The sequence below is a fragment of the Marmota flaviventris genome, chromosome 15, assembly GCF_047511675.1.
Source record: "Marmota flaviventris isolate mMarFla1 chromosome 15, mMarFla1.hap1, whole genome shotgun sequence".
NCBI lineage: Eukaryota > Metazoa > Chordata > Mammalia > Rodentia > Sciuridae > Marmota > Marmota flaviventris.
Window position 1 is genome coordinate 37414940 of NC_092512.1, and position 24007 is coordinate 37438946.

Consider the following 24007-nt stretch of genomic DNA (forward strand, 5'->3'; position numbering starts at 1 on the left):
CAGCAGAGATGCCTGACCAGCAGCAAACAATAGCCTTGTCCTCTAGGAGGAATGGTAAACAGGTCTTCCATACTTAATTCCTAGCTAGCTTGCGATGAAAGCCCAAGGGTTCAGTATAGGCCTTCTCAGAGTGGAGGCAAGTCCACATATCAATAGAGAAGTGATACCACTCAACTTGTTAGTCAGCCAGTGACCCCACCCAGAATCAAAGGCCACCCTATAGAACTGCCCAACTACACATTCTCAACAGTAGAACTGCCATGACAGGAGATACAGCCTACATCCTTACCCAAACAGAAAGAATCTAATCGCAGCACTGCTTCATCAGGGAGCCCTGCCAGTGACCTCACTGAATTAACAAGCATAGCTAGCAGTCCCTTCTGACCTCAAAGAATAGACAAAAACCCAGTTCAACTAGAGAACTTTACAGCAAAATCTGTTGGCCTCTTATCATTACCAACTGGCCCATCCAGAATACCAGGCTAAATGAACCCTGAAGGTTTATCCACCTCCACCAAAGAAACGCTGCAAAGGCTGCAAAGGCCATATGTTCAAACACAATGTATATATACACAAATATTACAAATTTAAGGAAATATGAAACCACTAAAAGAAACTAATAGAATGAAAGCATAGTTAGGAGGCAGAACAGGTGCCTAGCATATACAAGGTCCTGAGATCAAACACAAAGACAGAAAAAAAAAAAAGAGTAAAGGAAGAAATAAACTAATAAAGCTCCAATAATGAGCCCTACAGAAATAGAGATCTGATAAATGACTGAAAAATAATTCAGAATAATCATTATAAAGATGTTCAAAGAACCATAAGAAAGTATAAACAGAAAATTTAAAAAAATTTGGAGGAAAAAGACATGATAACTCAGGAAGTCTAAGAAAGAAACAAATAGCTTTTAAAAATCTCATTCATACAGAAAAAAAAATACTATAAACTGCCAGGCATGGTAGTGCACACCTGTAGCCCCAGTATCTCAGGAGGCTGAGGCAGGAGGATCGCAAGTTGGAGGCCAACTTCAGCAACTTAACAAGGCCCTAAGCAACTTAGTGAGACCATGTCTCAAAACAAAATATAAAAGAATACTATAAGTGAACTTAAAATTCCATAGAACACTTTAAGAGCAGAGTCCATCAGCAGAAAATAGAATCACTGAGTTCAGAGACATGACATTTGAAATTATAACAAAAGGAAAACAATAATGAAAAAGAACAAAGAAAACTCATTATGGATCACTATTAAGAGAATTGGCATGTGCATAATAGAAATGTATAGAAGGAGAAAAGAATGAAAATGAGCTAAAATGCATATTTATTATTGAAAAATTCAAAAATTCAGTGAAAGATGCCAACATTCAGTCACATGAATTTCAGATATTTTCAACAAAATTCAACCTAAAATTAATTTACCAACACATATCATACTCTAATTATCAAAAAAAAAAGAAAGGGAAATTATTCTGAAAAATAGCAAGTGATAAGAAACAAATTACATACAAGTGATTTCCAAGGTATTTATCAGTACATCTCTCACCAGAAATCTTGAAGATCAGGATAAAGTAGGATGACATATACAAAGTCTTGAAGAAAAAGCCTGCCAAATGAGAACACTTTATTTGGCAAACGTGCTCTCAGAAGTGAGAGGACAATACCACTTTATCAGATAAACAAAAGCTGAGGGGTTTTTATCACCAACAGAACTGTCTTAAAGGAATTAGTAAAGGGAGTTCTTTAAGAAATGACATGAAAGGTGCTACATAATAACTTCAAACATATGAAAGTACAAAACTCAATTGTATAAATATTATGATTTGGAATTGAGGTATCCCCAAAAAGCTCAAGTTAGACAATAAAAGAATTTTTCAGAGGTAAAATAAGTAGATTACAAAAGTCATAGCCTAATCAGTAGATTAATCCATTCTATGAATAATTTGAATGGATTACTTGATGGTTAATGCAGGCAGGTGGGCCATGACTAGAGGAGGTGGGTCCCTAGAGAAATGCTCTTATAGACTATATGTTGTCCTTGGCTTCTTCCCTCTCCCTTTTTCCCTCTGCTTCCCAGATGCCAGGAACTAAGAAGCTTTCTTCCACCATGAAGTTCGGCGTCACTCCAAGCTCAGAGCAATGGAGTCAGCCAACCACGCACTGAACCTATGAAACAATAAGGGAAATATAAAATTTCCTCCTCTAAGTTGTTCTTTTCATATATTTTGGACACAGTGATAAAAAGCTGACTAACACAATAAGAAATGGATAAACATAGCCCATACTAATAGAAAAAGGTAGCTATATTCATATCAAACAAAACAGACTAAGAGAAAACCTATAAAAGTAGACAAAACAGGTCATTATATAATGATAAAGGGCTTAATTAATTAAGAAGATGTAAAAATTGTAAGTATATACATGTACCAAAAATCAGAGATTTTAATTACACAGAACAAATGTCAGAGAAGTGAAACTGGAAATACAACATATTAAATCTATGGAATGCAGAAAAAACAGTTCCTTGAGGAAAATAAATGTCTATCCTAAAAAAAGGAAAGAAAGATAGATTTCAAATAATAATTTAATGTTACACTTCAAGAAACGAGAAAAAGAAGAACAAATTGAACCCAAAATTATAAACAGAAAAAAAAAAAAAAAGATCAAAGCAGAAATAAATGAAATAGAGACTAGGAAAAAAAAATTTAATAAAAAAAACTAAGCATTGGTGTACTGAACAGATAAACAGAATACTCCAACTTTTTACTAGACTCAGAAAAAAAGAGACCATACGCAAATAAATAAGAAATGAATGAGGAGATAGTTATTATAACTGATACCACAAAAACATAGAATCAGAAAACACCATCAGCAAGAACTAAAAGCAATATTTCTCAAACTATTCCAAAAATTGAAGAGTGTTTTCTTTCAAACTCATTTATGAGACCAGCATTACCCTAATATCAAAGACGGACAAGTATAACATAGATGCAAAAATCCTTCGAAATGCGATGCAAAAATTCAATCAAATTCAATAACATTAAAAAATTATTAAACATAATTAAATGGGATCCATTTATCCCTGGTATTCCACTGTTGATAGCTCAAAGTAGGTCAATAAATATAAACGCAGTATAGGAATCCAGCTTGACCTGACTACAGCCATCTTGAATTGTCACCACTATGACTGCCTCTGAGTAACCATAGTTTCCCAGCCAACTATAAATAAATCAAACACAGTGATATGTGGAGCTTTACAAATAGAAACTAGTCAAGTCACTGTCAGCAATGTACCTGATAACTTCAAAGTTACTTGAGATAAACCAGATACACACTCTGGTTTGAATGAAAGACATTCTTACCTCACCTTATCTAAGTCTTATCCCTCTTACCCAGGTTGTAGGGAACTAGCACTCTTTCTGCTGCCCTTGACCATATTCAGTAAGTCACTCAAAACTGCACTCTGACACTGGATCTGCCTTACTCTTTCTTCAGTATCACAGGACCTTCTGCCTAAGGTCACTAGTTCAATTACATTAGATTTTCCCAAAATACCTATTAATAAAATGAACAAAAACTACATGGTCATCTCAACAGATATAGAAAAAGCATCTGACAAACTTCAACACCCTGTCATGATTATAACTATCAAAATATTATAGAAACATATAATACAATAAAAGCCATATATGATAAGCCCACAGGTAACAACTCAATAGCAATAAATAAACCAATGAAAAAACAGAGAAAGAGCCTGAACAGACACTTCTAAAAAGACTAAAATGCTGCACAAGTACATAAAAAAGTGCTGAAATTCATTAAACACTAGAAAAATACACAGTGAATCCATAATAAGATTTTACCACAGAACTGATAAAATTGTTATAATTAAAAAGATGAAAGATTATGCATTGACAAGGAAATGAAGAAAAGAGAACACATGGTACATACACACTTTGTAGGAATAAAAATAAATAAACTCATTTTGGAAAAAGATATGGAGGTTCCTCAAAAATCTAATAATTGAAATATGATATGATCCAATAATCTTACTTCTGGTTATATCCAAAGGAAATAAAATCAAAGAAAGATCTGCATGTTCCTGCTCACTGAAGCAATTATATACAATTACCAAGATATGCAATGAACCAAAGTATCCATCAATGGATAAATAAAACTGTGTTTGTGTGTTTGTGTGTGTATGTGTAAAAGAATATTATTCTATCTCAAAAACAAAGGAAAATGCTATTATTTGCAACAAGATGAATGAATCTAGAAGACATTATGCTAAGTTAAATAAGCCTGACACAGAAAGACAAGTATCATATGATTTTACTTATAAGTGGAATCTTAAAAAGTCAGACTTATAGACAGTATGATTGTGATTGCACAAATCTGGGTAGTAAGGTGAAAGAAGAAAGGGAATTGTGGAGATGTTGTCAAAGGGTAAAAAATTTTAATTACAAGAAATAATTGTTTGAGACCTATTGACTGGCATAATGACTACAGCTAATAATAACATTTAGAATGCGTTGCAAGAGTACATTAAAATGTCTCACCACAGATAGTGAGATATATAAGCCTACAGCATTTATCAACATGTTAAAGACTAGATTTAATCATTACATATTACAAACATATATCAAAACTTTTAGGGGCCAGGGCTGTGGCACAGTAGTAGTGCACTTGCCTGGCATGTGGGAGACACTGGGTTTGATTCTCAGTACCACATATAAATAAAATATAGGTCTATCAACAACTTAAAAAAAAGTTTTAAAAATATACTTTTCATTGTATCCTGTAAGGATATACATTCATGATGTCCCAATTTAAAAAAATTAAAACTTGCAGGGCAGAGTAGCACAAGCCTGTAATCCCAGCAGCTCAGGAGGATTTCAGACTTAGAGGATTCCAAGTTTGAGGCCAGCCAAAGCAACTAACAAGGCCTTAAACAAGACCCTGTCGCAAAATAAAAAGAGTGGAGAAAGGGCTCAGTGGTAAGCAACCCTGGGTTCAATACCTGTATCAATTTAAAAACATAAATTAATGGATTAAAATAAATTTTAAAATTGTATATTAGTAGAAAAATATTATCTTAAAAGTATAAAGCATATCCAAAAATTTGTATCAGAGAACAAAATTGAATGGCTTATGGTATAAGTTAGATTATTAAACATAAGCTATAAATACACAATTTCAACAGAAATATGACTGAAGTTAAACATGCTAACATATGAATTTAAATGACAAATTATTACTCACCTCTGCTACAAATTTCCCATTTATTTTTCAAGAAAACTATCTTCTTACCTATATTTTGAAAGACTTCATTCATCAAAATTTCATTCACTGTTGAAGAGCTAACATTTCCAATATGAGACCAACTTTGATATATTGCTTGCAGCAGAAGTGTCTGTGCTCTTGTAGCTTGAATTGTGAGATTTGGAAGTTCAAATATACCTTCAGTTATAACAATTTGAGATCTTTTGGTCCTGCAAAAGAAAACAGAAAAATAACAATAGATAGCATTAATAAACAACATGTTAAATTAATTAAATTGCAAGGGAAAAGAGGTACACATTCAGAATGTTTTTAAATGGAATTAAATCAATTAGATATGCAATTCTGATAATAATTTAAATTAGTTTATTCCAGAAATTCTCAGAATAATGAATGAAAATATAAACTAGAATAATATCCATAAACACAAAAGTTTTGCTGAAGAAACTGTAGTTCTTAGATCAAGTTAATCATCAAAAAATGAAATAATACAAGTTAACACATACAAATTACTAGCAAATCTACATTTTAAAAAAGTCTTATATCTATTAACCATAGAATTCTGTCATAATAACCGTATGAGCACCTATCATATCATTTTTCAGATGCAAAAACTACCAGGATAAATTAAACTATCATAATGCTTTTTTATTGATTTTTTAAAATAAATGACAGTGGAATGCATTACAATTCTTATATATACATGTTTACATGTATACAGCACAATTTTTCATATCTCTGGTTGTATATAAAGTACGTTGACACCAATTTGTGTCTTCTCCATACATATACTTTGGATGATGATGTCTATCACATTCTTTAAATTTAGATTCTCGCCCAATGCTAAAACTAAATATTCAAGGTCATGAGTTTAATGGGCTACTGGACACAGGAGCTGACCTTAGCATCATATCTCGTCAAGAATGGCCAAAACATTGGCCATTACAACAAGCCACTCAAACGCTTCGAGGCCTAGGAGTGGCGACTAATCCCCATAGAGGTTCTATGATATTAGATTGGAAGGATCCTGAAGGATGTGAAGGAACTATACAGCCATATGTATTGGATCATCTTCCTATAAATTTATGGGGACGAGATGTCCTAGATCAATTAGGTTTGACATTAACAAATAACATCAATCCTAATGCGCCCACTACTAGGGCTAGACAAGGCTTTAGGAAAGAAAAAAGATTAGGAAAACAAGGGCAAGGTATAGCAGCACCAGTACAAATAGATCAAGGAACAGACAGACATGGGTTGGATTTTCAGAAAGGGCCACTGAGACAATCAAAATTACTTGGAAATCAGAAAGACCAGTGTGGGTTCCTCAGTGGCCCCTGACTAAAGAAAAGACACAAGTAGCCCATGATCTGGTCAAACAACAATTAGCGGAAGGACATATACAACCTTCCATATCTCCCCATAATACTCCCATTTTTGTCATCAAAAAGAAGTCTGGTAAATGGAGATTATTGCAAGATTTAAGAGCCATTAATAATGAGATGGTTATTATGGGACCTGCTCAATCGGGGATTCCTCAATTGTCTGCTTTGCCAAAACATGGCATGTTTTAGCTATAGATATTAAAGATTGTTTTTTTTTCAATTCCAATTCATCCCAAGGATAGTCCACGTTTTGCATTTACTATCCCTGCATTAAATCATGAAGGTCCTGATCAGAGATATGAATGGAAAGTACTCCCTCAAGGGATGGCTAACAGTCCAACTATGTGTCAAATATATGTTAACAAAGCAATCCAGCCACTTAGAAATCAAAATCCTGAACTACAAATATTTCACTATATGGATGATGTATTATTGGCACATAAAGATAAAAACATATTGCTGGAATGTTATGCCACACTTACAAACTTATAAAAAAATTATAATCTAGAGATAGCAATAGATAAAGTACAATTAAATTTTCCAATTAATTATTTAGGAGTTCTATTATCCTCAACCATGGTCCGTCCACCAAAAATTCAAATACGAGTAGATCAACTCAAATCACTTAACGACTTTCAAAAGTTATTGGGAGACATAAATTGGATAAGGCCTTATCTAGGTATACCAACAGGAGAGTTGGGACCTTTATTTGATATTCTAAAAGGTCCATCAGATCCAAATTCACCCCGCATGTTAACTCCTAAAGCAAGAAAGGCATTAAAAATTATTGAAACATATATGGAAAATATGCATTTGGATAGAATTGATATAAGTTTGCCTTTATTATTTATTGTACTACCAACAAAAAATATTCCTACAGGAGTATTTTGGCAAGAAGGTCCATTATTGTGGATACATTTATCTTATTCTCCTAACACTATTCTTACTAGGTATCCTGAGGCTGTAGGACAATTAATACTCAAAGGAATAAAAGCAGCGAAGGGAGTGTTTGGAATTTCTCCCAATAAAATTATTACTCCATATACCATGGATCAAATTGATGAGTTAGCTAATGAGTTAAATACTTGGGCAATAATCATGTGTAAATCTAATGTTTCATTTGATAATCATTTACCATCTAATCCTTTGTTGTCTTTTTGGTCTAAGCATCCTGTAGTTTTTCCTAAAATGACAAGAAAAACACCTATCATGAATGCTCCAAATATATTCACTGATGGGTCTAATAATGGTACAGCAGCAGTAGTTACCCCTGATCAAACTTTTACATTTTTAGTACCCAAACAATCAGCTCAAAAGGTAGAGCTTAATGCAGTTTTACAAGCTTTTTTCATGTTTAAAGATTCTGTATTTAATTTATTTTCTGATAGTCAGTATGTAGTTAATGCTATAGTATCTCTTGAAGATGCTGGTAGGATTTCCCCTTCTTCTACTGTTTTCTCTTTGTTTTCCACTATACAAAGTCTAATCTGGGACAGAAAAGATCCATTCTTTATAGGACATATTAGGGCACATACAGGATTGCCTGGAGCCCTTAGTTTAGGCAATGATTTAGCAGATAAAACTACACATGACATACATATTTTCTCTACATTTGAAGAAGCTACAAATTTTCATAAAAGGTTTCATGTTAATGCTAATACTTTACAAAAGCGTTTTAAAATAACTAAGGAACAAGCCAGACATATAATAAAACAATGTCAACATTGTGTGACATTTTTACCACAAGTTAATCTTGGAGTCAATCCTAGAGGACTGATACCTAACCATATTTGGCAGATGGACGTCACACACTTGCCAGAATTTGGAAAATTAAAATATTTACACGTTACAGTTGATACTTCTTCTGGATTTTTGATGGGCTCCCTTCATGCCGGAGAAAAAACTAAAGATGTTATAGCTCATTGCTTACAAAATTTTGCCACTGTGGGCGTTCCTAAACAGTTAAAAACCGATAATGGTCCTGGCTATACCTCTACCTCTTTTAAACAATTTTGCTCATCATTTGGTATTACTCATATAACAGGAATCCCATACAATCCACAGGGACAAGGCATAGTTGAAAGAGCTCATCAAACTATTAAAACATACTTATTAAAGCAAAAAGAGGGAATTGGAAAGGGGTATATATCCCCCAAAGATAAACTTAAAATAACGCTTTTTACTCTAAACTTTTTAAATTTGGATTCATCAGGACTTAGTGCTGCGGAAAGGCATATGTATCCAAAAAATGTACATAAGCCTAAAGTACTTTGGAAAGATATTCTAACAGGACAATGGAAAGGTCCTGACCCAGTGATTGTCTGGAGTCGGGGGTCTGTTTGTGTTTTTCCACAGGGAGAACAGCAGCCGATTTGGATTCCAGAGAGATTAACTAAAACAATTTCTACAGATCGAAAAGAAGATGATTTGACTCAAATCCATAACAGCTGATATCCAGAACTCCAGCTTGGCCATTCTTACATCTGCGACAGTGATTAACCAGGATGCTTTTTTCAATAGCTATTTTATTATTGCATTTTTCCACATCATAAGGTTCTATTTTTATTTTTTGAGCTCATACAAACCTAGGTTAATGTTTTTCTGATCAGTTTTATTTTTTGACTGTGGAGTTTTTAAACATTGCAATGGAGATTTCACCCAGGTAAAGCTACAAGGCCTTTACTATTTTCTTATGTGTTGTACGTTTGTGTACACTCTTGTGTTTTGTGTTGTATGTCTGTGTGTGCATATGTCCATATTTCTTATATGAGGAGCGCTCATGAAAAAATGGATCCGAATTATTATTATTTTTTTTATTCACGTGATTTAAATGGTTTAATTTAAATTAGGTAAACAGCTGTTAAGGATTGTTTTTAAAGGTGGTTAACAGATCTGTTTGTTTACTAGTTTAAATTAGGTAAAAGGCTGTTAAGGATTGTTTTTAAAGTAGGTTAACAGATCTGTTTGTTTACTTTCACCTTTCCTTTTCATTATATTTAATAATTCTTTTCAGGATAATGTCTCTTTAGCATCATTGCCAGAATTCTTATCTCCATCCCAGTGCCGGTGAAGAACTCAACAAGTAATGCTCAATCAAAGAGTCAACTTACTTTGGGAGGAAACGGATTTTGGGAGGAAATGGACATATTGATAGATTCCTCTGCTTTGAACTGCTTGCAGAACTTGCCTGGACTATGTAACTATCGTTTGGTGCAGCGAATTGTGGTAATGCTGGCATATCTTTGCTGATGGTGTCACTAGTGATGCAATTTTTATTTCCTTGCCAGCACACCCCATGTTAATTGTGGTAGTGCTGACATATCTTTGCTGATGGTGTCACCAGTGATGCAATTTTTCCCAAGGAGCCATCAACTGGCTTGGTGTCGTGGCATTTCTGTATCCTCCTCCCTTCTGCTAGTGATGGTCTAAAATTTGGGGGCCAATGGCTGTATGCTGGACCGGTAGTCAGTGACGGGTATGATCCAATTGCAGTGGTATCAACCTAAGACAGGAGGCTGACGCCTAAAGGTCAGTTTTCCGATGACGGGTAAGAACCATATGTTGAATTGGACAACCTACCAGGCACGGTCCATAAGCCACATTAACCTCACTCCCCCACTGGCACCAAATTTGGGGGCCAACAGAGATGAGGCAAAGAACCTCACCCCCCTACTGGTGCATAGACCTATCCACAAGTATGGCTGTATGCTGGACCGGTAGTCAGTGACGGGTATGATTCAATTGCAGTGGTATCAACCTAAGACAGGAGGCTGACGCCTAAAGGTCAGTTTTCCGATGACGGGTAAGAACCATATGTTGAATTGGACAACCTACCAGGCACGGTCCTTAAGCCACATTGCTTGTTGTTTAATTAATCAGAAGGGGGGAGATGCTGGGAGCCATTAGCCAAGTAGGTATGACAATTTCCTTGCCAGCGTACCCCATGTTGCAGTGACATTGAATGTAGGTGACCTTGCTCAAGGACCAAGGCAGATTAGGGTGTTCCAGGTTTTAAGATAATCCTGTTTAGGGCGTTCCCAGTTTAGGTTCCAGGTTTAAGGTTTAAGATTCTTCCTGCTGGGAATAGGGCGTATCCTGCTGCCTGAGTTCCCCTTGAGTTCTCACAGGATTCAGACAGTATATTTTGGAGATAGAAGCCCAGTGGAGGTGGATTTGGGCAGAGAACGTGGATTTGGGCAGAGAACGTGGATTTCCCCAGAACGTGATTGTAGACGGCTGGTGTGAGTTCGGGAATAAAGAGTTGCTGTTTGAATCTACAAGCTGTGTGGTGGCTCGTGATTTTGTGCCCAGCCAGACTGCGGCATTTGTGCCCAGCCAGACTGCGGCACCTTGCTAATCCCCTGGCCCTCCTTTTCCCTCCCACCCCTCTGCCCTATCTAGAATTCATCTATTCCTCCCATGCTCCCCCCTCTTTACCCCACTAAATTAAAAAATGTTATTTTTCCATAATACTGGCAAATAGTGGGCTTGGTATAAAGTAAATACTTCATAAATATTTGTGATATGAAGCATAGGATATAGGGCTCTTGATCAGATCACATGGAATTAAATTCCAATTTTTCCACTTAGTATTATGATAAACTATCATATTTTCACATTTATTTATGATAGTTTAGGCTGACTCATAAACTATATACTAAGATGATATTACAGTAGACTTAGGCACCTCACTCTCTCCCCTACCTCACAAACCTGTGTTTATCATTTTCCAAATCCATAGTATTTAACATCTCTCATATATCACTTTAAAAGCCTCACTCCCCAACTCTTATTCTAACCACTATGGACAACAATTCAGTGCAGACTCTGGCTGATGTTGCCTAAGATGATACATTTTGAGACAAGGTTAGAAACTACTTTGGATTCACGTTAACAGAACCTGGAATATGTAGGGATAAATGCTCTCCCTCCTCCTTCACCCCAAGCAAACAATTCTGAGGTACATTTTATAAGTTTCCTAGGAAGTTTCCAGAAAATAAGGACCAGAGAAGAAAAAAGAATAAAATAATTTTTAAAAGCCTTAATGAACTGTGAAACATTAAGCAATTAGTAATTCAGTTAGTAACTGAACACCTAGAAAAAGTGGAAGAGGAGGAACAGAAAATTTATTTAAGGAAACAATGTCAAAAAAAATTTTTTTTAATCTAGAAAACTATAAACTCAAAGATGGAAGAAGTTCAACAATTCCCAAATAGATGTAAAAACATACCAAAGCACATTATAATCTAACTGCTTTAAACACGTTAAAGACAAAAACCCTAAAAACAGCGGGTAGAAAAACATATTACACACAAAGAAAGAGATAGGGATGTAGCTCAGTATAAAGCACATGATTTATTTATGTGGAAGAAACAAAGGAAAGGAGAGTGGGAAGGAGGAAGGGGAAAAAAAGAAAAGCAGACTTCGCAGAAATTATGTACAAGAGAAGACAATGGAGTAAAATTACTGAATTGATGAAAGGAAAAAGAAAAGCTTTCAACCTAAAATTCAAAATTCAGAGGAAAGAGCTTTCAAAAAATGTAGGCAACATAAAGTCTTGTTATTATCAAAAACTGAGAACAAGTCCTCATCAGCATACCTGTGCTGCAAAAAAAAAAAAAATTAAAGTAAATTCTTCAGGCTAAACAAGTGTGATACCAGAAGGAAATCTCTGTGAAGTTACACAAAGAAATGTGATGAATGATAAGTATGATAAATAAGTATGGGGACAAGTGCATGGAGTACTGCATACATGGCATACCTTAAGGGCATCTGAGTGGCAGGCCACTCCCCTAGTGCTAGACAAGTGAGCAGCAGGCTGGTTACTCCCATAGGCACAGCCCTGAGCATGAGGCCATGTGTTGCAGTCCCTATGCTTGCTCCATGGCCCACTCCTGGATTGGTTGCTTCAAGGACAGTAGCAGAAACTGCATTGGTGGCGGCCTGTAATCTGCTTAGCTACTGCCTGTGAGTGAGTGTGTGTGTGTGTGTGTGTGTAGTAACTGCACAATAAAATCAGACCTGCTTCCTGCTTAGTCTCTGGAGTTTTTGAATAGCGACTGTGCAGCCACATTCTCCTCTACCCTATTCCGTGGACCTCCTCACTAGACTATAGACAGCCCATGCAGAAATGCAAATGAAGTTTTTAAAATATTTTTTTAGTTGTAGATGGACACAATACCTCTACTTTAGACATCTACTTTTATGTGGTACTAAGGATCAAATCTAGTGCCTTATACGTGCGAGACAAGCTCTCTGCCACTGAGCCACAACCCCAGCCTGCAAATTAATATTTTAAAGAAAATAATCTTTCTCAGTATCTTCTGAAGAAATGAAAGAACTCATTGTTAAAAGCAAAAAAAAAAAAAAAAGAGTAACATGTTAAGTTTATACCTTCTTTAAAAGCAGAACTATAGCACGAATAGATCAAAGAACAAGAGAAAGGAAATTAAGTACACTGCAATGAGGTTCTTATATGATGTTTGATGTGGTATAATATTATTGGAAGAAGACTTTGATAAGATATAAATTCTAAACCCTAAAACAATTAAGCCATAAAACAAAAGGCAAATGAATAAAGGCAATAGTAGAGATAAATGGAATCATAAGAATGGAATAGTAGAAATGAAATGGAATCAATCAAAATAAATTAAAAAATAAGAAACAAAAGATGGGACCATCAGAAAACAAACAGCAAGATAGACATAAATCCAAAAATATACATTATATTAAATGTCAAAGAAGACATTTAAAAGAAGAGATTATCAGAATGCATTAAAAAAAAAAAGCAAAGTCCCAACTCTATCCCACCAATAAGAAACCTACTTTAAATATAAGAAAGTAGAATCTAAAAAAAGGGTACAATGATGGAAAGGGGAATAGAGGGGTAGAGGAAAAACTATACCATGTACATCAAATTAAAAATATTTACATAGTAAATATCAGACAAAGCACATAAAAGAGCATTACTAGGGATAAATAGGGATTGTTTGTAATAATAAAAGGGTCAATTAGTTTTACAGGATTAAAGACCTACCAAATATATCAATTTTTAATATAACTGGGAAGAGGAAGAAATTTAAAAATTGAAGATTTCAACCTATACTCACAGTAACAGATACAATAGAAAGTCAGTAAAGACTTTTTAAAAAACAAAAACACCATCAATAAATTTGACCTAATTGAGGTTTATAGAACTCCCCCTCCCAATAACTGCAGTATTAACCAATATATATTATATTCTAGGCCAAAAAAACAAGTCTCAATAAAATTAGAAGGCTTAAAATCATACAGAGTGGATTTAAACTAAAAACATTAAAGTACCTATAAAAATTCCCCAATATTTTGGAATTAAACAAAGAAAACATAACTCAGAATAGAATCACGAACATGGTAGATAAAATTCAGAAATTTACAAAAAATGAAATTTTTGAAAAATTATAAGACGATTTCAGAAAAGGATATTGAAGTATGTGGCAGAAGAGGACAATCTAAAATACACATAATCTGTGTTGCTGGAGTAAAGTGCAAAAAAATAGAATAGAAATAATATACAGAAATGTCTAACAAACAATATTTTGACTAAAATACAGACTTAAATCAAAGTGTACAATATGTCATAAAAATGTGAATTTCAGATAATCACTATTCTAGTAAACTTACTGAATGAACTACAAAAAAGATAAAGAAAAATTCAATGAACGTTCAAATAAAGTATGCAGAGAAATCAGGAGGACATCTCTACAATTTCCCTTACTCATCCACTATGGTATACTACAGACAGTCAATTTATGTGCATAATTTACCTATATTAGAACATAAGGGGATTTCAAGCAGTATCTTATAGAGTTGGGATACTAGGAGAAGAGGGCCAGGTCGGTTAGTTACCTTTGTCACTATTAGGCATGCTTTAATTTCAGTTATTTTTTTAAGTCAATAGACTCCTTATTTATCCACTTCTACAGTAGCCATTGTGCAATATCCTTCAAAGTCAAACTTAGTTTTTACTTCACACTTTCTAGGTCCATAAATAAATGACATGTAATGTTCTCAATGTTATTTTAACTATTAGTCTTAGATTAAGCCTAGCTGTTGTATACCATAATGTTGAACTGATTCTATAGAAAATGTATGAAACCAGCAAATATTTATTAATATTCTAGTTACTTAGAAAATATTTTAGTCATTTTAAAATACGAAAGAAATAAAAATCAAAACAGCTGTCCTCTGGGAGCACACATTCCAGTAGAGAGGGAAGACAAAAATCAATACACAATCATTAAATAAAGGTATGAAAAGGTTATAAGAAAAAATACTAACAAAAATGAAAAGTAGAGCACAACTAATGGAATGAGACTGCTACAGAGTGAGCAATTTCACATGCAGTAGGTAGACATTATTATAAGGATGGACCTTCAACTGAAACTAAAGCAGTCATGAAGGAGGTAAGCTAAATGATTATCTATGCTTCAAGCAGAAAGAGATTGTGCAAAGGCCATGAGGTACAAGTGAACTTGGCAAGTTTGCAGGACACTAGCATGGCTACAAAAGTTCAATAATTAACTAATTAATTTGGCTGCTTTCCTATGGCCTCTATCCAAAGAAGCACATAAATAGGCCTTACATAGCCATTAAACTGAGAGTCCATCTAAGCCTCAATACATAGGATTCAAATTCCCAAATTTATATTTTGAAGTCTCTTATCTCCAAATCTACTCAAATATTTTCATTTAAGGTAATAGAATATAATATGAAATTTTTAAAAGTCCAACTTCTATTTCTGGCTTACCTTTTTAATGTTTTTATTAAAAACAGTAATATAACTTTTCTAAACTTCACTTGTCAATTTGAAACATAAACATAGAAACACTTACTCAAGCTATTACAGATAACTGAGCAAAAAAAATCCAACGTAGTTAACATGTAAAACTGAATTGATACAAACAGACTTTGCTAAGATCTGAGGAGACAGACACCATCTTTACACTAAAAAAATACAGTTACTGTTAGACAAGTAAACCAAGAATTACAATTCAACATAATTAATGCTAAAACAAAGTTACATAGAGATCTTTGTGAACTATGTGGAAAGATAAACTATTTGAAATAAAGAAGGATTGTGCGGACGGAACTGCAAGTTTTACACTTCAGCTGAATCCTGAAGAATGAATATTCATCATTTCAGCAAAAACTCGTAATAAATTTTTTATATATAGAGCTATCTATCTATTTATTTATTTTTAATTTATGTGGTGCTGAGGATCGAGCCCAGGGCCTCCCACATGCTAGGTAAGTGTTCCACAGCTAAGCCACAACCCCAGTCCCCGCCCCCGTGAAAAATTCTTTACAAAAAAATAAAAGACAATGGCCAAAGGACTTAAACAGGAAACTTAGTAGAGATGAAAACGAAGTGACAGATAAAATATTAAACATGTATGTCTCTTTAACATCTCAGACTTTAACCTATCTTCTGGAGATCTATGAGATTAAAAAAAAATCTTCAAGTGAAACTCCACATTATGGATGACCACAAGAATGGAATTCTAATTAGAATAACTTATATTGCACGTATGTATAATATGTCAAAATACACTCTACTGTTATGTATATCTAAAAACAACAACAAAAAAAATATTGCTACTATACCTGGCACAGTTGCTCATGCCTATAATCCCATCTACTCCGGAAATTTGTAAGTTTGAGGACAGTATGGGCAATTTAATGAAACCCAATCTTAAAATGAAAAAAATAAATTGGGGAGGATGGGGACAAGGGAACGGGGGATGTAGCTTAGTGGTAGAGTACTTGGCTAGCATGCACAAGGCCCTGGGGTTTAATTCCCAGCACTTAAAAACAATACTGCTATTCACATTTATAGTTTTTTTTAATGTATTTTAGTTCTCTTGGGTATATACCTATCAATATAATTGCTAGATCATATGGTAACACAGTGTTTAATTATTTATTTCTTTTTAGTACTGGAGATTAAACCTAATGGTGCTCAAATATTGAGTGACATCTCCAGTTTATTTTTTATATTTTGAAACCTCTGGATCAAGTTGCTTATGGCCTGGTTAAGTTGATGAGGCTGGGTTTGAACTCTCAATTGCCCTGTCCCAGCCTCCCAAGCTCCTGGAATTACAGGTGTGTACCACTATGCTTGGCAACATTTAATTTTTTGATAAAATGCCATATTGTTTTACACCATAATGGCACAGTTGTTTATAACCTTCTTATTTTTATTCATCCTTGCCAACACTTGTTATTTTCTGTGTTTTGATAATGGCCATTCTTCTGGGTGGGAAATGGTATTTTGTGCTTTTAAGTTTCATTACACTAATAACTAATGATGCTAAATTGCTTTTTGTTTGTTCTGTTGGCTATCTGTCTATCCTTTTTTGGAAAAATGTCTATTCAAGTCCTATGTTCATTTTTTTAAATTGAGCTTTTTATGTGTATTTTTATTGTTGAGTTATAAAAATTATTTACATATCCTGAAAGCCAGAATTTTTTCAGTTGTGATTTGCAAATATATTTTCACATTACATATGTTGCCTTTTTAGTTTCTTGATAATGTCCCATGATAAGAAACATTTTAAATTCTGATGAAAACTAATTTTATGATTTTTCTTTTGTTGCTTTTGTTGTGGGTGTCATATTTAAGAAATATTCTATTCTAAAATAATGAGAATTTATACCTTTTTTAATTTCTACAAACTACATATTTTTAACTCTTTGATCCATTTTTAGAATTTATTTTTTATTTGTTGTTTTTATATATACATGACAGTAGAGTGTTTTTGACACATGACACATGGAATATAACTTATTCTAATTAGGATCCCATTGTTTTGGTTGTCTTTGATCTGTTGTTAATTTTCATATATGATTTGAGGTCTTAGTCCAATTTTATTCTTTTGTATATGTAGTTTTTATAAAACAATTTGTTGAAAAGACTATTTTTTCCTCATAGACTGGTCTTGACACACTTACAAAATGTCATTTGACCAACCCTATTATATGCTGGCATCCATATATCATAGAGAATATTTGGCCTTTGATTTTGGGGGACTGGCTGGTTTCACACAGCATGATAATCTCCAGGTCCATGTATTTACCAGCAACAGTCATAACATCATTCTTTTTTATGGCTGAGTAATATTTCATTGTGTTTACATATCACATTTTCTTTATCTATTCGTCTGTTGAAGGGTACCTAGATTGGTTCCATAGCTTAGCTACTGTGAATTGAGCTTACAGCAATATTCTTAATGGCCAAAAACTGAAAACAAACCAAGCAAATACCAACTGATGAAGAGATAAACAAAACATTGTGTGTCCACACAATGGAATATTACTGGGACACAAACAGGAATTGAATACTTATTGATACATGCTACAACATGAAGAAAATTTTCAAGGTTCATTCATATTATAGCATATATGCTAAAAGAAGCCAAAGAGAAAATGCCATACAGTCTATTTTAGAGAAGGACCCATGTGCTGCTGAGAAGAAAACATTCTCTCATTGAAGGATGACATATTCTATATATATAAGTTAAGTCTAAGTTATTGATTGTATTATTGAGTTCTACAGTTTCTTTGTTCAGCTTTTGTTTGGAAGGTCTATCTAGTGATGAAAGAGGTGTGTTAAAGTCACCCAAAATTATTGTGTTGTGGTCTATTTGACTCTTGAACTTGAGAAGAGTTTGTTTGATGAATGTAGATGGTCCATTGTTTGGGACACATAATTATATAGTCTTGTTGGTGTACTATTCCCTTGAGCAGTATGTAGTGTCCTTCTTTATCCCCTTTGATTAACTTTGGCTTGACGTCTACTTTATTTGGTATGAGAATGGAAATAATGATGATCATTATTATCAAAGTACATGTATAAAGACATGAGTTGGTGTGAATATACTTTGTATACAACCAGAGATATGAAAAATTGTGCTCTATATGTGTAATTAGAATTGTAATGCATTCTGCTGTCATTTATAAATAAAAAAAACGAAAAAAGAAAATGTCATATATTATATGACTCTACTGTATAAAATGTCCAGAAACACAGACACAGGGTTTCTTTTTTAGAAGTTTTGAAATTATTTCAGAATTAGAAAGGGGGAATAACTGAGCAACACCATGAATACACTAAAAAAACAATGAAATGTACCCTTTAAAATGGTCAAAATGATGACTATTACCTAACGTAAATGTTTACTCAATTAAAACCAAAAGGCTCCATGAAGTATTCAGAGCTCTCTGTGCCTATGAACATTAGTACAAGATACTACTGCCTTCTCTCACTTAAAACAGCAACAACAATTAAAAAAAAAATAAAATGAAAATGCCTGTGTCTTTTAATTGGCATGTCAGATAACTTAAATATTCATTTGCAAATTGAGGCAGCCACCACCTTGTCCATACAACTTTCAAATATTTAATTACAACATATGACTCCAAGTAAACATAGCCTTCAGAACTCAGATCACATTTCACCATAAAACCCAAATCATAAAAATGAGAGGACCAGAGAAAAATATGCACTACATAAAAGATTCTTCACACCAAAAAGAGTAGAGATCACAAAGAGATAGCAACAACTTGGACCTAATTCACATATTTGAATTTAATTATCATTATTGTGTTCTTTTGTTTTTCTGACATTTGGGATATTTTCTAAATCTTGTTTTTAACTTTCTTATTATCCTTTTTCTAAGACTTAAAAAATGGACATTGATTCTATTACATTCTCAAATTTATATTCAAAATACCTGACCAAAAATGTAAACAAACACACACTGTATTGTTATTGATACTATTTAAAAACAACAAACATTTGGAACACCTGTTAAGATATGAAATGTATGACTAACCTAAGAACTCTATTTCCAGATACTCAGTCATTTAGGAGGTTCCATGGTATACCAAGAGCCATTCTTTTAACTATAGCAATAATTAAGACAAAATTATAGATGGGATTATTTTTACAAGTAGGTCTTTACTTTTTCATAATAAATTTGGCTACTGTATATGGAATCATAACCTTTTCAAGCCATCATATGTCACATAAAATGATTCCCAAGTGAATAACATAGGTCTGAATAAAAACTTAACCATATGCACATTCAAAAGGATTATTTTAAATTTTAATAATGCCTAAGGGTAACATAGAATTCTCTCATTCAGAATTAACATAAAAGAAAATAACAGTTTATACATAAGTATAAATCTCATAATAAACAAGGTAATTATGTCATACATGCATGAAATGTTTTCATCGTTCCATTTTTCAACTATAACTAACCACAAATAAAAGCATATTTTACTATACTTCTGTTAAATACCCTGGTAAGACTTAAAATAAATGAATTTTAAGTGATTTGGCAATAAATGGTAACTTGCACAATGTATCTGTTTGTATAACAATATCAATTAAAAGTACTTTTTGTCTTTTAGTTTTGAAAGTTTGAAAATATATCCAGTTGATTAACAAGTATGGAAAATAACAAACACCCATATATCTATTACCCAAATCATTGCACAACATCATTTTGGCTCCAGAAATTTATAAAAAGATGAATAACTTCTATAACTTTGTTAATTTATTTGGGGTAATCCTTAAAATGTCAATGAAAACTCAATAAATTGTGTGATTTTCTTTATAATTTATGCCACTATACATTTATTAAACTTCATTTAAAATAAAACCTCACAATAAAAATTCATATTAAAACTAAGAAATTCTGGACTCAATTGTTTTGATATTACTAAAGCTCCATTTTAACAGTTAATTTATTCAACAAATACCAATTTCTCATACCCAGAAGTCTTATTCTGAACATATGTTCACTTAACAGAATAGGTTTTAAAGCTAGCTATCAATTGAGATATTACTCTCTAAGGGAAAATAAATATTAGTGTAACTAGAGAGATAAACAACTCATTAAAACTGGACTTGGACAAACTCCAGGATAAATTGAAGGAAATAGAAACAAGTAGGTCTTGATTGTATAGTAGCAAACACTGAAAATGAATATGCCCTAAGTAAGAAATACTTTAATAGATTCTTACTATACCACTTGCTGACAAACTGTAATACAGAACTGATGAAATTTCTAGACCAATCTGTCATTCCTATAAAGAAAATTCTTCCTTCCAGACTTTAAATAGAAAAAAATGTAAGTGTGGTTCTTACTACTGGATGCAATCCATTCAGGTTCACAGGAACACCATAAAATTTTAGCCATATGTACACTTGAGGAACAGACATCCATTCTCTTAAAATCAAAACACCACATAGCAATTGAAAGAATACTCTCAGCAACAGCTAGATCTGAAGATTTATGTAGAATCCCCAAATGCAAAGTTTGAACATACAGATTGGTCCCCCCCAAAAAATGTATTTTTATTATTACTCATATCCTGAATGGTAAAATAATATTAGTTCACTGTTTCCAAAATAAAATGCACATAAAACATATGAATACATTTCAAAATCCAAAGACTTGTATATTTCTTTGCATCATGACTACTCATATTACATATCATAGTCAATGGAAAAAGTTTTAAAAGTGTAAAAAAATTAACTGGCAAGTAAAATGAAAACTTAAAGATATTCTTTATTCCCACTTCACTCCCCACAGATAACCACTTTTTATGAATTAAGTGTAAACACAGAGACCTTAATTTCATGCATTTGAATGTAACACTTATAAATTTAATGGGAATATGTATATGTACACAATCTGCTTTTATGACTAAGCTACATATTTCAGAAATCACCAAGATCTTTCCACATGAATACAAACAGCTCTGCTGTGGTTTTATTTTAAATGCATATGTGATGTTTCTACTGTTCGGCAGTATAATCACATTAGCTTGATATTAGCTATTATATTTTTATTACAATGATTTTAGCACTTCAAATTACTGTTTTATACAAATTTTTATACAAATCACATCATGTTGAGAATATAAAAATATTTCACTGTTTTTCAAATTTCTGAAATAAATATATGAATTCAAATGTTAGATACCAGATGAGAAGAGAAAATTGGAAGTAAAGATTACCCACTACTAAAGGAAAAATATAAAAAAGTCTTGTTATTCTAATACATAAAATACACAGTCTTATTATGTACTAAGCAAACAAAAATGAATTCTTACAAAACCATTATGAGATACTATTTCACATCCACTGAATTAGATAATAAAAAGAGAATAACAAGAGTTGACAAGACTGGAAAAACAGGAACCCTTATCCATTGTTGGAAAGAATATAAAATTGAGACATTAGCCAAAACTTATTCAAAGTTTCTTAAAACATAAAACACTTAAAAATGTGAATTTACTATATTACTCAATATTCCACAGTTGGTGTCCACCAAAGAAAATCAAAATGGAAGTCAACACAAAACCACCAGTTTTATTATTTTATATCTTATAACGTTATCTTAACAATTATTTATGGTAATAGTTATAAAGCTAAAAACAACCTAAATATCCATTATCTGGTGAATGGGGAAAAAAATGTGCTCTATCCATACAACAAAATCCTATTTAACAATAAAAAGGAATAAAGTATAATATACATTACAACATGGAGGAACCCTGAACCAAAAGACCACATATCATATATTCCAGTTATAAAAAATACCTAGGAGAAGTGTATAAACATAGCATGTAAGTCTGGAGTTTCCTGAAGCTTGAATGGGAACAAACACTAAAAGTGTAAAAAAAAAAAAAAAAAAAAAAGAATCTAACTGGGTGATGGGATGTTGGGTGATGAATCCCATTTTGGTAAATTAACTAAAATTCATTCAACTGTATTCTTAAAGCAGGTCAATATGGCCTCAAGAAGTTGTTTTTTGAAAAATGAAATAATTATAAATGTACTAGGACTATGTATTAGTTTCTAAGATTTTTAACACTCTCAAAACACAATGATTCCACAGGAAGAATACTCAATTTAAATCCACATTTATTAAGCAAGTACTTAGCATTAGACTCTCCCACACAGTAATACTACTGAACAGCAAATCTATACTCATGGAGAACTTAACATGTACTATGTAACAAAAGATATCATTGTTCATTAAAATATGTGCTGTGCCAAAAACAAATGCAAGATACTGAGCTGCATATCTCCCCAACTCTACCTGACCACTGTCACCACGAACTTTTTACTAAATAAGTTTCAGGGTAAATTTCATTTAAAGAGGGGCTGGGGGTATAGTTCAGTGGTATAGTACTTGCCAAGCACATGTGAGGCACTGGGTTCGATCCTGAGAACTACATAAAAAAATAAATAAAGTGTACATTTACTGTTGGGGATGCAAATCAAGTCAAGATGGTGCCTGGCAGTTTGCCAGGAGGAGTGGTTTGTGAAGCAATGCCAGCGAGCCATTAAGATGATGAGGATTCTTTATTGGCTGACTGCTGTACCTAGATGATGTTAACTGAGTCAAGCTGTGTGTAATTAGTTAGGTATATATACCTCTGCTGTCAGGCAGAGAAGCGGCTCCTGCTACCTTGGGTGCCCGCTACTTTGAGTTTTCGCTCAGTTCCCGCTGAGTTCACTCACAATAAAGTAGTTCCCGCTTCAACCTTCAAGTTGCTTGTCACCTCCCGGTTATTTGCCCAGCCGGACTGCAGCAATTTACAACTAAAAATATATATTTTTAATTTTTTCATTTAAAGAAAGGATCCTTGTGCAGGACATGGTGGCACATGCCTGCAATCCCAGCCACTTGGGCAGCGAGTCAGGAGGATCACAAGTTCAAAACCAATCTAAGCAAAAGTAATGTGCTAAGCAACTTAGTGAGACCCTGTCTCTAAATAAAATATAATGGGGCTGGGATGTGACTAAGTGGTTTAGTGCCTCTGAGTTCAATCCCCCATTATGGAAAAAAAATTAAAAAGACAGAAAGACAGCAAGAAAGAAAAGATCCTTAAAAAAAGAAACAAAAATTCCACTACATAAAGTTCATTATACCCCCAACAATCAAAGTTTCCTATTAGAAATTCTATGTCTTAGGAGCAACAGTGGGATACAACAGTTTGCTAGAAGGTCTAAACTCAACAAAGTACTAATGCTAAATAAAAACAAAATGGCTACATTGTTTACATTGTTTACAAAGGTATACATGTAACATGTACCTGTATATTAGAAACTCATGAGTTCCTTCTAAAATCTCCAATTTCTAATACTGTGCAACATATCTGTAATCCTTCTTAAACATATTTGTATTCCTTCTCCATGGATGAGACACAAGGTTCAATTATCCTAAACAAATCTACTTATTTAGTCAAGCCAAGAAAAACAGAACATGCTTTAAGAAT

At 33.3% G+C, this 24007-nt stretch overlaps 1 protein-coding gene across 10 annotated transcripts in view; it reads right to left on the reverse strand.

Moving 5' to 3' along the window:
• The window catches only part of Vps13b (vacuolar protein sorting 13 homolog B), a 757361-nt gene that overhangs the window by 586721 nt on the left and 146633 nt on the right, over positions 1–24007 (reverse strand). For all 10 annotated transcript variants that reach the window (XM_071602212.1, XM_071602213.1, XM_071602214.1 and 7 more), the window contains one exon: positions 5310–5491. In XM_071602212.1, the coding sequence (XP_071458313.1) occupies positions 5310–5491 (182 nt within the window). The remainder of the gene's footprint in view (positions 1–5309; positions 5492–24007) is intronic.